General features: G+C 27.6%; 1 protein-coding gene across 1 annotated transcript; it reads right to left on the bottom strand.

The window, feature by feature from the left end:
- Positions 1–11,577: 11,577 nt before the first annotated feature.
- On the bottom strand, positions 11,578–12,491 carry LOC135926340 (small nuclear ribonucleoprotein-associated protein B-like). The gene is made up of 5 exons (XM_065462181.1): positions 12,357–12,491; positions 12,189–12,312; positions 12,006–12,145; positions 11,787–11,964; positions 11,578–11,743 (listed from the first exon to the last, which is right to left on the bottom strand). Exons 1-5 carry the CDS (start codon positions 12,357–12,359, stop codon positions 11,715–11,717), a joined length of 474 nt encoding a protein of 157 aa, XP_065318253.1. The 5' UTR covers positions 12,360–12,491; the 3' UTR covers positions 11,578–11,714.
- Positions 12,492–15,483: the final 2,992 nt, after the last annotated feature.

The following is a 15,483-nucleotide window of genomic DNA, read 5'->3' as shown; positions in this document are numbered from 1 at the left end:
TATTTTATTTTCACAATAAATATGTAACAATTTTTGATACTTATTTTATTTGTTTCAAAATTTAAATTTTAGGTTGTAATAAATATTTTCATTATGTTTATGTCAGACAATCATATATTTTAATATTTCCACCAATGTTAATAATTGAGTGAAATATTTTGCACTTTATTTTTAAAATCCAAGAGTTTATTGAGATAAACCATCACATTAATAACATATATATTAATCTTCAATGAAATGATATGTTGATATTGTTGTTTTCCTTGCATTATTCAAAAATATTTTTGTAAGTTGGGTAGTCATAATTCATTTAAAAATACAACCAGAATATGAAAGTTGCATGAGCCTTGGTTTTTTGATCAGGCCTAGCTATGTCTGCAAAAAAAAATTTCAGGCCAATGTCTAACCCATGTTTAAAATTCAAAAATCTTCAAACATTTCTATTTTAAATTTTATCCAATCTGGTTTCCATCATAAATTTAAATTTTAATATTTCTAATACTCTTAATGCTCACTTTATTGCAACAATTTTACCTCTTTTTCTGCTAAATTTTAAATATTTATTAATATTTAGTATACCATACACACAAACTAAATAATTATCCTTCAACACCGTCAGCTAGTTATGGTAATAAACGGCAGAATTTTAAAAATATCAGCTATTAATTAATATATATATAATTAATATTTTAAATATAATTATATTCGCCTTTGAAACGGGAGGTTTGTGGTTCGGCTCTCGTAGATAGCAAAAAATTAACATTACATTATATAGTCTCCTTAAATTTTAAATACATTAGGGAGATACGAAAATGATCGTGTTTTGATTATGAAGATTATATATATTAGATAAGAATCAAAAATATAAGTAATAAAAATTCTTTACCCTTCCCCTACCCCCCCCCCCCTTCCAAAAAAAAAAGAAGAAAAAAAGAGTAAAATTATATATATATTCTTTAAAATAGATATCTTCAAAATATCCTTATTTATAGAGTCTATAATATGAAATTAACCAACATCACATATAAATAATTTTTCTAATTTGAATAAGACATTTTTTGTCTAAAACTATTCATCTGATTACAATAGTGACAATAAGTAGATGGAACAAAAATTCAATAAAAACAAAATCTCATTAAAAAAGTGAAGAAATCAGTTGCCTTAAGATTCATAACAACGGATTTTGAAGATTTAATCAGTATCGAAAATAAGAAATGCTTTATCGGATATTTTAGATTTGGATGATAATGATTTTTTTACGAAGATCGTTCTGGGTTTGATGATGATAATGCAAATTAATAATCATGCGATAAAAAACATAAAACCTTAAAATTAATTACGCCTACACCTTGGCATAGTATTTTAATAATGCTAGGAAGTATGAGTGGTAATAACATCATCGATAATCTCATATTAATTTAGCCCATCTATTTCAATTGTGCATAATACTCGGATATTTTATTCTCTTGAAATGAGGTAAAACTTAATTGAAGGTCTCTTTCCAAAAAGTGTTTATCCATAGTGCGAAATAATATGGACAATAAACCCTTAAATTATTAAATAAAATGGCCTGCTCACAAATTATTTAACTCCGATTGGGAATTAGTGCATAAACTTTAAAATTTATCTAGAACCTTCAAAATCACTGTTGAAATTTTATCCGCCCAAAAAAGATATACCATAAATTTATCCTTGTTATTTCGTAGTGAAACTAAAAATCATTTAATCGTAAAAGAAAATAAGTTATTCCTTAAACAAAATATTCTTAATAAATTTGATCATAGATTTCCAATAACCGATCTTCAGGTAGTATTTAAAAAATTCGTTTTTTTATTTTTTTACTTAAGTGTTAGGGGCACTTTTGGATTCTAGCTTTCAGTCTATAAACATAGCAAATAAATATTTAAAGGAAAAAAATATTACTTAGATGAAATTTTTATGTCAACACGCTACCACTCTGTTGCCTTACACAGTAACTGAATGTGAAGTTGCTTCAGAATTCGACTATCTTAAGATATTATCTATCAAACATTCTTCACAAGAATCTGGAAGAATAAGACTATTACTAGCCTAGAAAAAGAGTTTTATTCATTGTTTTTGCCTTATAAAAATAAAAGATGTCTTAGATTTTTGGAAGATAAGAAATTTAGATCTTCATAGACTTTCAATAGTAACTAGAAAGTTCTATGTGTTCCAGCTATGAGCACACCCAACGAGAGCGTATTTTCCTTAGCTGGGCTCAGTGGCCCTACAACGGGGGGGGGGGGTCCGAAGCAACTGCTTCAGTAAATTTGAGTGGGGGTACTAATTTTTTATTTTAAAATTTTAAGTGGGGGTCCTTTTTTTTAAAAAATTTTATTTTAATATTTAAAAATTTTTTTTTTATTGTTTTGCTACATCCATCCATAACCAATTGATTTTTGGTTTATATATGTAATAATAAGACCCCCCCCCCCCCACTTATTTATTAATTTAATATGTATTGACGGAAATTTTAGATCGATGTTTAGTAATTTAGGTTGTTATCCGAGATTTCTTGCCATAAATTATTTTTCCAATTTCAAAATATGCCTAAAAATATTAACCAAAAATAATAAAATGTGTTAGAAAAAAATATAATATCTGACTCTTTTAATGATCATAAAATTTAATAGTGATATTATTGTCCATGAACACAGACAAATATGATGGCCGATTATGGAAAGCTTTCACACAACAAAAATTCCATATTACAATTTATAATACCCCAGAAAGAATGTGTGGATAATAACCGTTCTATCATAAGAATATTAATAAGATGTCTAGGTTATTTAATATCTCGTAACCAAGCCTTCTGGGGAACAGGCTACAAGAAGGCAATATGACGGGCCTTATTAAACTCATTCAGATTCTGAACCTGTACTGGGAGAAAAACAATAAGGGATTAAAAACGAAATCATATGCAAATATATTAACATATAATAACAAATATTCTCATTAAACCATGAAAAATATGGTTATAAAAAAAATTCAAAATGAGATTGAATTTAACAGGTGCTTTTCAATCATAGTTGATGGCACATATGATGTTTCGAAATCAGAAGCAATAGCTTTGACTAAGATATGTTGAAAATAGTGAGACGCCGAAGCTGTTGAAAGACTGATTGACATATATTATACGGGAAATACCACAGGTCTCGATATTAAGCATAATATAATGTCCAAACTTGGCTCGATGAATTTACCCCTTGAATTCCTAGTTGGGCAAAGTTATGATGGCGCCTCAAACATGAGTGGAAGTATCAATGGTGTGCAGGCCTTGATTAGAGCAGAGGCGCCAAAGGCAGCTTTTATTTGGTGTTATTGTCATTGATTAAATTTAATCATTGTTCAATTATGCCAATCAATTAAAGAACTTCAAATGTTCTAGGAATACTAGATGAGATTTATACCTATTTTAATGGTGTAAAAAGATATGAGGTACTCAAAAAATTTCAGTGTAATGATCTGAAAAAATCGCAACGATTTCTACGCATCAAGAATACCACTCGGTAATAGTACCTTATTTATTTATATTTAAAATATTTTTTTATTTAGAAGCTGGCTATCGTCATATAAAGCTATTGTAAATTTTTTTCTACTTTATGATGCCTTGAGGGCAACCTTAACAAATTTAAAGGATTCTGAAGATCTTGCCACTTCCACTATGGATAGTGCTATAGTCTTTAGAATAGAAAAATTTGATTTTATCTTATCACTTTGTGTTTTGGATAAAACATTGTTGATAACAAGTTTGGCTTGTACAAAATTGCAAACCATTTCGATGGATATAGGGTTTGCAATAAATCAAATTCAATTGGTAAAAGATTGCTTGATTAATTTGAGAAGTATAATATAAATTATTGTCAAGTATTTTTTAATCTAATAAATAATAACACTGAATTTTTGGATGTTTTTTCAAAGGCACAAGATTTTATGAAGAAGAGAAATCTACCTTTTGATTTTAAAAGTTCTAAACTTCAAACATTACAATCCAAAAAGCAGAGAAGGTATATATACTTTCATCATTAAATATAGAAATTTTTTTTAGCTTTAAAATAGGTGTGTTTTATGCTGCACTCTATTTAATTATTATGCAGTTTAACGAAAGATTTAATGATGATTCGATGAAGTTTTTACATCAAACATCATTTTTTACGCCAAATAATGTGGCAGAAAAATCATTTATTAAAGAAGATATCGAGGATATCTGTGAATTTTACAATTTAAATTCAAGTCAAATTTTCGAAGAAATGTTGAAGTTTAGAAATATTTATAAGATGGCCAAAATAGGGAATGTAATTATTACTCATAACCTAGAGGTTCAAGAATCTAAAGATTTGTCAGATTCTGATAATTGTAAATTTATTTAATTAAAATATTTTTACTAATACATTATTTAGCTTCTTCTGATGATGATGATAAATCAGGGACTTACGATTCAGATTGGAAAAACTATTCATTTATTTTACATTGTCGTCTACTTTAAAATTTTTCTGCTTTCCCTAATTTAAATTTATTAACCATTCCTACAACCTCATGTACTGCCGAAAGAGTCATGAGTAAAATTAAATTAATTAAAACATTAATTTCTCAATAATTTAACCATATTATCAATGGGAAAAATTTATTTAAACAATTAAATATTGATGAAATTATAAATTCTTTCGCTTTCTCTTTCCCTAATTTATCTAAATTACTAATTTAAAAATAATATTTATAAAGTATATATTTTTTGCATTTTATTTATATATATTAAAAATTTATAAAAAAATTATTTTTGAAATTTATGGGTGTCATAAAATAATTATAATTTTTTCGAGAGGGGGGGGGTACTTTTCAAGGGGGTACTTTTCAGGGGGGTATTCTGCTTCATTCGCTCAGAAAGTGTAGGGGCCACTGGCTGGGCTCATCTGAACTCTAAAAATCATGATTATGTCCTATAAATCTAAATAAAATAATATTATGCATGATAATTATAACTTAATAAAACCGTAAATTATAGTTATAATTTAATTCAAAATTTGCATAAAGAATTAATTTTATTTTAAAAGTGCTTCCAGTATATTTATAATTTTAATTAAAAAATTATATTTGACGTTGCCAATTTTTGTGGAGCGTCTAAATCGATTCGCCGCCGCCCGCCGATAGTTTTAAGAAAAGAAACGCCGCCCTCGATAATGCTGTCGACGCACAGGTCTACTTATTAGATAAAAAAATATTTGATTTATTTTGTATTTCATTGTTTCAATTTTTAACATAATTGTTAATTGTATAATTCTAATCTCAATGTAAAGAATTATTATTCAAAAAAAATAATTAGAAATTCAGGGCTTTGAACCTTCCTTATGAAAATAGGTTCGGTTCAGAACCTGGTTCGAAGTAAGGGTTTGCAGTCCATAAATATATAATATTATAAAATCTAGTAAAAAAATAACAGAAACATTAGTTTTTTTTTAAATTTATTTTACTATATTTAGAATTTACCATAAAATTAATTTTATCATTGTAATTAGAATACAAAAAAAAATATTTTATTTGTTTTTTAAAATTTTATAAGAAAATAATAACAATCGATGCTATTTGTGCCTAACTTTGACTGCAATGCAACTTTTCATGAACTCTACATAGGTATTTGTATTTTTAAAAGAAAAATAGTTTCTATAAGTTTAGAATAGATTCCATATGACGAAAATACTCCCTACTGAAGCTGTTGATTGTTTTACTAATTATGGTTCAGATGACCATCAATATACTTTTATTATTTCATCGGAAACCATATTTTATTAAACGGGTCAGAGGTAGCTTGAAATTTTACCATGATCGATAGATAAGAGAAAAATTAGCCACGCTCTAATTTTGATTTTATTATTCGAAAAATTTGGAACATATTAGGGGTTAAAAAAAATAGGATAAGAAATGTGTCGATGAAAGTATGTTGATTTTCGGGATGGTAGATTATAAAAATAACCATATAATAAGCTAATCTAATTTAGATGTAATTAAATTTTCTTAAATTTTGTCAAATAACCCAACATAATGATTAGATATCTTATTTGATTTGTGTAATAAACAATTTATTCTCAGAAAAGGGTTAATTAAACCATATTATCATAATATAATTTAAAAACTAGTTTCTATAAGAAAAAGAGAGGAGAGGAAGAGTTTTAAAAATGTTAATTTGGGACATACCAAACAATTGCCACAAACTAATATTAAAGATTATTTTAAATTAAGGGTATTACCGAATATTTTAAATTTGGCTAATGCATCAGGACACCTAATTTGGAAATAACAATTGTTAAATTAAAACCACCATTATTTGTAAAAAAAATAAATTTTTAAATTTGATTTAAGTTATATTTAAAGATATTCATAATAGTATTTGTTTAAGAAAATGAATGATTTTCTTTTCGACTCACTAATATCGATTAGATAAATTTTTTTTTAATAGTTTGCAGCACAAAGCGAATTTTTATTGAAAGTCGGCTTTTCATTTGACAAAATATCAAATTATCTCATGACTTATTAATATATAATTTTCTTACAAATAAATATTATATTAAGGTAAATAGATTATGGTTTTAAAAAAATTTAACCCGCCCGACCATAGTTTTCAAAAAAATATATACCCACCCGCCCCGACCATTTGTCTAAAATTTTTTACCCGCCCGCCCATTATTTATAAAAATTTTTAACCCAAACCCGCTTATAAATTTAATTATGGTCAATTTTTTAAGCATCTAATAAAAATATTTCAGCATTACACCTCTACAAAAAGTTTATAATTTAGGAAATTAATTTAATAAAAAAAATAATCAATTTAAATTATGGACAATTTATTTGATCAAATAGAATATTTATGAAAAAAATATAAATATAAAATTGATATTATATATAATTATAATACAAAAATAATAATGAATCGACATTTTATGGATTCAAACACGTTCTTCTTTCTTCTAAAAATCTTCCAACAATGCTAAATCCTCGTTCAGAAGAAGCACTAGTTGCAGAAATTGCCAATATTTTTCTTGCTAATCTTGATAGTTTTAGCAAATCTCTTTCTTGTCGTTTCCACCAAAGTAGTGTTGCATGTGCGCTATTATATATTTAAATACTTAAATAATTTATATTTTAAACTATTATATATTTAAATACTTAAATAATTTATATTTTAAACTATTATATATTTAAATACTTAAATAATTTATATTTAAAGTTCAGTGAAATTTATTTGTATATCTCAAGGCAACAAAATACATATACAAATTAATATATATTTTCATTTTGTTATTACTTGTTTTTCTTTCATGATAATAACTTGTTTTTTTCTGATTTTTAAAATAAATTATAAAAATATATTGGAATTCCTCCGTAACTTATTTAATACAATCACACACTTTATTCTATTCTATTCGTATTTTTATATTATTCATTATGGAGGAGGATAGGAATGATGTAAAGATCAAGGTATTATTGAAGACGTTGGATCTGATATTTCTTGCGGAGAATATTATAGATGAAGCTACAAAAAAATATAAATTATTCGAAACATTGGATAAAGAAATGGCTGTGAGTATCATGGATAACATTGATAATTTATCATATCAACAAATGAAAGATTTAGTACAAAAGAAAGTTGAAAAGAACAAGATCACGCGTATTTTGGAGTTGTTCAATACAAAACCGGACAGACTTGAGTCTTCCAGAGAGTATTTCGATAGACTGAAAGGGTGTTCGGGGCTCAATCCTGAATTTTTGTCGGTGCATTTTATGTTGAATTGTCGTAATGAAAAGCTAAAAACAAGGTTGATTGAAGAAAATCAGAGATTAATATTATAGAGGACATTGTTGTCAAATTTCAATCGTTGGAGATCAACAATAATAAAACATATGTAGAGAAAGATTCTTGGAGAAGAGAGGATAGAACCGATTGGCAAGGCTATTCGTCTTGGAAAGAGAACAAGCAGACTTTTAAGGCCAACACCAACAATTACAACAGCAACAACAACAGCAGCAACAACAACAGCAGCAACAACAACATCAATTACAACAATTTCAAAAAGACGGAGATGATACAAACCCCTTATAATTTAAGGCCAAGAAATAAAATTAATTTTATTAATGATATTATGATTGACCTTCAAGTTAATAATTAATTGAGCCCCGAACCATACCCTTTCAGTCTATCGAAATACTCTCTGGAAGACTCAAGTCTGTCCGGTTTTGTATTGAACAACTCCAAAATACGCGTAATCTTGTTCTTTTCAACTTTCTTTTGTACTAAATCTTTCATTTGTTGATATGATAAATTATCAATGTTATCCATGATACTCACAGCCATCTCTTTATCCAATGTTTCGAATAATTTTTATTTTTTTGTAGCTTCATCTATAATATTCTCCGCAAGAAATTTCAGATCCAACGTCTTCAATAATACCTTGATCTTTACATCATTCCTATCCTCCACCATAATGAATAATATAAAAATACGAATAGAATAGAATAAAGTGTGTTATTGTATTAAATAAGTTACGGAGGAATTCCAATATATTTTTATAATTTATTTTAAAAATCAGAAAAAAAACAAGTTATTATCATGAAAGAAAAACAAGTAATAACAAAATGAAAATATATATAGAGGTAAGGGGATCGATGCCCCTATCCTCCACCATAATGAATAATATAAAAATACGAATAGAATAGAATAAAGTGTGTGATTGTATTAAATAAGTTACGGAGGAATTCCAATATATTTTATAATTTATTTTAAAAATCAGAAAAAAACAAGTTATTATCATGAAAGAAAAACAAGTAATAACAAAATGAAAATATATATTAATTTATATATATATATTGTTGCCTTGAGATATACAAATAAATTTCACTGAACTTTAAATATAAATTATTTAAATATATAATAGTTTAACTGAATTTTAAATATAAATTATTTAAGTATTTAAATATATAATAGCGCACATGCAACAGTAGGTTATCCGGAAGTATATCCTATTCCTCAAGTGAAATGCGGATGTCCGGTATGTAATATACGTAAAACTCTTTTTTGAAGTGAGTACGGAATGATTAATCTGCCATTCCAAAATAAAATACCGTGCTATTTTTGTAATCATTTTTATGCTATTCGGAATAGTAATAGAACAAAATACTATAGTTTTATTAACTGGACTTCGAGTTAATATTAGAAACAGATGCATCCAAGGATTTGGAGCTGTACTCATGCATATGATAATGGTAATGAATTTCCAATAGCTCACACCTCAAGAACTTTAAAAGATGCTGAAAAGAATTATTCTACAATAGACAAAGCAATAATAAACGGCGTAGAAAAATTTCATAACTATTTGTATGGACGAAAATTTAAAATACGAGCTGACCACAAACCTTTAATAAAGATATATGGTAATAGCAGAGATTTAAGCTCATTAATAAACCAAAGATTATTACGTTGGGCTTTAAATGATCTGCATATGTTTATGATATAATGTACAAGAATGGCATTAATAATATAATTGCAGATGCTTTATAGCGAAACCCAATAGAGAAATGATGTTAGAATAACAATCGAAAATAAAACAGTGAAATATATAAGAAATCTAACTTACGACATATTAACTCTATCAAGAAGAGAACTTAAGAGGAAACCCCAAAAGATCGAATTATGAAATGTAAAAATATTAATAAATGGTACAAATATACAAAATCAAGCACCAGAATTACAAGCTTTTAGAACAAGAATAGATGAGAAAATGATGACGGTATTTTATTTTGGAATGGCAGATTAATCATTCCGTACTAACTTCAAAAAAGAGTTTTACATATATTGCATACGGGACATCCGGGTATTACATCAATGAAATCCAATATGAGACATTATATATGGTGGGAACAATTAGATAAAGATGTCGAAAAACTAGTAAAGTTTTCTTCACTTAAAAAAAACAATTGGTACAATAAAAAATCATTTAATTAATTATGATTTTTCTTTAGTTTGTTTTTGAACAAAAAATTTAAATTTCCTAAACCCACCTGCCAATTGTATAAATTAACCCGCCCGTAGTTTCAAAATTTTTTTTAACCCATCCATTTGACTGCCCATTCTCGAAAATTTTTTTACCCGCAGACCTATAATGTGTCTCATACCTAGATTTTTATTTTTTTAAAAAAATAATTTCCACTTTTTAAAATAAAAAAAATATGGATATTTAAAATTGTCTCATGTTGATGGCAGGAAAGAGTACAAATCCAAAATTTCAGTGTCAAGTAATTAGATTTGAATAATATATAACTATGAAAAACTTTGTTGCATAAAATTATAATACGATCTCTAATTTTTAGATATTATTTGCACTAATTTTTGTATCATCTGTTTGCCACAAAACTTATTAAAGAATAAAACAATTAAAAAATAGGAAAAAAAGCAAAAATTAAAGCCCAATAGTCATTAAAAAAATTAAGTTTTCTACTGTACTGCTTAACAAAAAAAAATTTTCATCCAATTATCAATCTTTTACTTAGACATTTATATATCTAATACAATATTAATTAATAACTATTTTAAATCTGAAAAGGGGAAAAATAGCGTTTTTAAAACATTTAGAACCCTCCATATCTTGGGTAATATAAAAGCTAGCAAGTTGAAATTTTGTTTGTTTTTGCTAAAACTCATATAATTGCTATATAAATTTTTGTCAGAATTGAAATAGTCAGCTAATTATGCTTTCTTTTGTCAGTTTGACATGTAATGACACTTATAATTTAAAAAAATGATAAGGAAATATGAAATGGAATGTCAGATGATGAATGATTTTATGCCCATTATAATTTTTAATCTAAATGATAATAAAGCTGTAATGAAAATATAAGTATATAATGCTACAATTTTTCATAAGAGATCTGCAATGCTCAGACAAGCCTTGAAATCTTTTTATTTGGACCAGATAAAACAAAAAAATACAGGCCACACTGGGCAAAATATAGATGACCAGTATACTTAATAGAAAAAAATTATTCTATATACTAATTTTGTTTAAAAAACATTTTTCATTTTGTTTATAATTTTAATGATTAAATGACCTCTACTATGTTGATTAATTCGTAAATGAAGTTTATTTTTCCTATATTCTGTCTCTAATGCTATAAATAAATCATAAAACCTCAACATCCTCGATCATTTTTTCATAATATTTCTGAATTTAAAAAATGATGGGGAGAGGGGCAGGAAACCTTAGTAAAAAAATTGAAGCCAGTCAATATAAATTTGGACCAGTCAGTCTGAGCAAAATCTAAATTTAGAACAGGCCTATACATTTTGCTATTTACAGAATTCTATTCTCCACTCACAATTAATTTATTATGTTTACCAAGTATAAAAACTTGTATTTTAAGGAAAATTTGAAAGAATAGATTCATGCATATCTTTATTATACTTTTTATAACACAAAACTCATTTTAAACAAATTTTGCTCAACATGCTTGAGCCTTGAAAAGAATCAAATTTAAAAATATTAACTCATTTATTAGATTATTCTTTATTATCATTTAAATGGCCATTCTATATATAATTTAAAATAATAGATTGCTTTTATTAACTAATTTAATATCATAAAGTATGGTACTACTATAATTATACAAAATTTACAATAAATGAATATAAATGATAATATATAATTAATTCACATTCCTATGCCTGGAGGTGGACCAGCTAAAAAATAAATTGTACATTATATTATGATAATAATATTAACCTCTTGCTTGTGGCATCATCATTTGTGGTGGTGGACCACCTAATCCAGCCACAGGACCTTGAAGGCCCATCATTGGTGGTGCACCCGGCATTGGTGGAATAATACCTCTGCCAGCAGCTCTACCCATTCCAGGTCCAGGTGGAACAACACCAGCAATAGGAACTTTTGGCCTACTGTCCTAAAATAAATGATTTATTATATATTAAATGTAAAATAAACTTCTGGAGGAGGAGGGCCATGAACTGTAACAGAGACGATATTTTCTCCTCTAAGCAAAACCAATCCTAAAGTGCGCTTTTCTTCCTTCTCAGGTTGATTTTCATCTTTCGTTTTAATAATTCTGAATTCCTCACAATCGCCTTAAATATATATTTATATAAAATTACCAGATGTGGATTAAACCTAATATCACATTCATGTGCTTATCGAATGCCTTAAAGGTTCCTATGAAGGATCGAGAATCCTGGAAGGTAATTCTCATCCTGTAGTTGATATAATTTATCATTTTATTTCCACGTCCTCCGCCCTACATAATTTTAAATATGTATATAATTGTAAAAGTTTAGTTACCATTCTTTTAAATTTTAAATATACTGGACGAAAAAAAAAATGTCAGACTAAGATATTATATTTTAGTAATAAATTTAATTTTAATATTTTTATCTTTTTAATTATATTGAACATACAGTAATATTATTTAATATTTTATTTATTTTTTTAAATTGAAATACTTTATTGATACAATATATTATAATATTTTTAATTAACTAATATATACTCAAATATTCCATATTCTTTTTTTATTCTGTAATTTGATAATCAAAAAAAAGTGTAAATAAACCTATGCACAACGTTTGTAACTAACTCAATACTTAGTAAAAGTTAATCTCATAGTATCTCAAACCTTTGTGATTACGTTTTATTCTCACAAGTTAAACATTCATATATTCTTAATAGCCTTATTCAATATTAAAAATTCTTAAGTAGAAAATGCTATACATTCCAAAGTCCTGAGCCATCTAGACCACTCTAGGCTAATAATGACACGGAGGCCCCCTGATTTGATGACTAGAATATAATTGTAATAATGAGTAATATTTTAAAAAACCAAACATTTTAGAAATTGATTATCATAATAATCTTAAATGTAAAAATTATTATATTTTATTAATTGTGAAGTTAAATACATTTATTTTTCATAATTTCGAAACTAACAAATTTACATAATAATCATTTAATATCATTCTAGAATATTAATAATATACTATATTATATATATTTCCCCCAAATTAATTTATATCATTCCGATCATTCCTCAATGGGTTATCATACTTAAGGAATCTTATCCTACATTACCACTTGAATCAGTAGTCTGCATTACCACTTGAATCAATAGCTTCTTTTCATCGTAGGGTCGCTTGCAGGTCCATCCAGGGAGTTATTAGGTGTCAACTCTTGGTGTTGTATAATAGGTGCGGGTTGACTCTGATTTCGTAAATTACGAGACATTTTGAGGACGTATAATTTTTATATCACAAATATAATGTAGTAATACCAACTACTAATTTATAAACAATACGACTACTAATTTATATTTCAATTTATTTTTAACATCAAATTTATATTAATTTATTTTCGAATATTCTATTCTATTTTTTATATAATATCTATAAATAATATTTTTTAATTTATTACATTTCCTTCAAACATTTTAAAATTAGATTTCTTCAATAAACCTCTTTGTAGGTTTACGGTTTCTTGATGAACAACGTAATGTGGTATTTGTATTTGTGTTTGTATTTGCTTCATTCACTGGCATAACCATTTCTGTAACTTCCAAAGAACTTTCATGATTTGGGATAACTAAACGATTTCTTAACTGATCTGCATGCTTCCGTAATGTTTTCCCGGAAGATTCAACAATATAAGAATAAAGTCCTATTCTTTCTTTAATTACTCCCTCTCTCCAACCATTGGTATTTTCATTATTTAACCATATAGGTTGTGAGATTTCAAATTCTCTTTCCTTTGAATGTAAATCATGATGAAGGCTTTGTTTATCATTGGCCCTTACTATTTCGTGTTCGGCATTTGGTCGGACCCAATCCAGACTTGTTTTCAATTGCCTCCCAAACATAATTTTAGCAGGAGATCTCCCTGTGGAACTATGCTCTCCCAATCGGTAGGTTGTTAAAACCTGTGTCATAGCTTCTTCGGGATCGCTAATTGAATCTCTCGTCGCATAATAACGACCTTTCAAAGTTCGTACTGTACGTTCAGCTAATCCATTAGTTTTTGGATGATATGGTGCCGAACGTATATGACGTATGTTATTTAAATCACAATACCTACGGAATTCCCCAGATAAGAATTGTGGTCCATTGTCTGACACAATGTACTTGGGTATTCCAAACCTAGCAAACCATATTTTTAGTCGTTTTATCATAGCATCAGCAGAGGTATTTTGCATTAGATCAACTTCTAACCATTTGGAGTAGGAATCGACACCTATTAGCCAATATCGCGAATCTACTGGTCCAGCAAAATCAATATGGATTCGCTCCCAAGATTCCTTCCGAACAGTCCAAGAATATAGAGGTACTTCTTGAATACTAGGTCTATTTTTCTGGCATCCAGAACATATTTTGATAAAATTTTCTATATCAACATCACATCTGGGCCACCAGCAATACAATCTAAAAATAGATTTCATTACATTTTCCCCAGGATGTCCCCGGTGAATCATTCCTAATACTGCATTTCTTAATTTATTAGGAATAACCAATCTCCCATTCCATTCTATAATATCACGATCGACAGAAAGCTCTTCCCGTCGATTATAAAAATTGACTATTTCTTTATCTTTATGACGATCAGAGTTTCGCCAACTTTGCTGAATATGTATTGCTACTTTTTTTAATATTAAATCTTGCTTCGACTCTTTTCGCAGAATATTTTCTGACAATTGAATATCATCCAAATTTATACTTCGAATATCCAAAGCATGTTTAGAATCTTGATTCTCTTCCGTGTCTAATATCGGAAGCCTTGATAATGCGTCGGCGATTACATTTTTATTACCAGGTCTATATTCTATTGTAAAATCATAAGAAGCCATCTTCCAGGCCCAACGTGTCAAACGATTATTAGAAATTTTAGGTAAATCGCGTTTCTCCCCAAATAATCGCTCTAATGGTTTATGATCAGTTCGAAGTAAAAATTTTCTACCATAAATAAATGAATGAAATTTTTCAATACCAAATAAAAGTGCTCGAGCTTCTTTATCAATCGGAGCGTAGTGTTTCTCTGATTCTAATAAAGTACGTGACGCGAACGAAATAGGTTTTGTTCTTCCGTCTACTAATTGATGTAACAACACAGCCCCTAATCCTGAATCAGATGCGTCGCATTTCAAAATTATAGGCAACTGCGCGTTATAAGGAATTAACGTTTCTTCGGATGACAATAATTTCTTAACCTCATCGAAGGAATTTTGTTCATCTTTCGACCACTGCCAAGGTACTTTCACGCTAGTTAATCTATGTAATAGAGCCGCTTTAGAATGTAGATTGCGAATAAAACGTTCATGATAATTAACTAGTCCTAGGAAAGATCTAAGTTGTTGTATATTTTTAGGTTTTGGTGCATTTCGGATAGCCTTCACCTTTTCCGGGTTAGGATGTATACCGAATTTATC

Source organism: Gordionus sp. m RMFG-2023, chromosome 3 (genome assembly GCF_954871325.1).
Source record: "Gordionus sp. m RMFG-2023 chromosome 3, tfGorSpeb1-WG-v2, whole genome shotgun sequence".
NCBI classification, from domain to species: Eukaryota; Metazoa; Nematomorpha; class Gordioida; order Chordodea; family Parachordodidae; genus Gordionus; species Gordionus sp. m RMFG-2023.
Note: the sequence above shows the minus strand (reverse complement) of the source record. Positions and strands in the feature narration are given on the sequence as shown.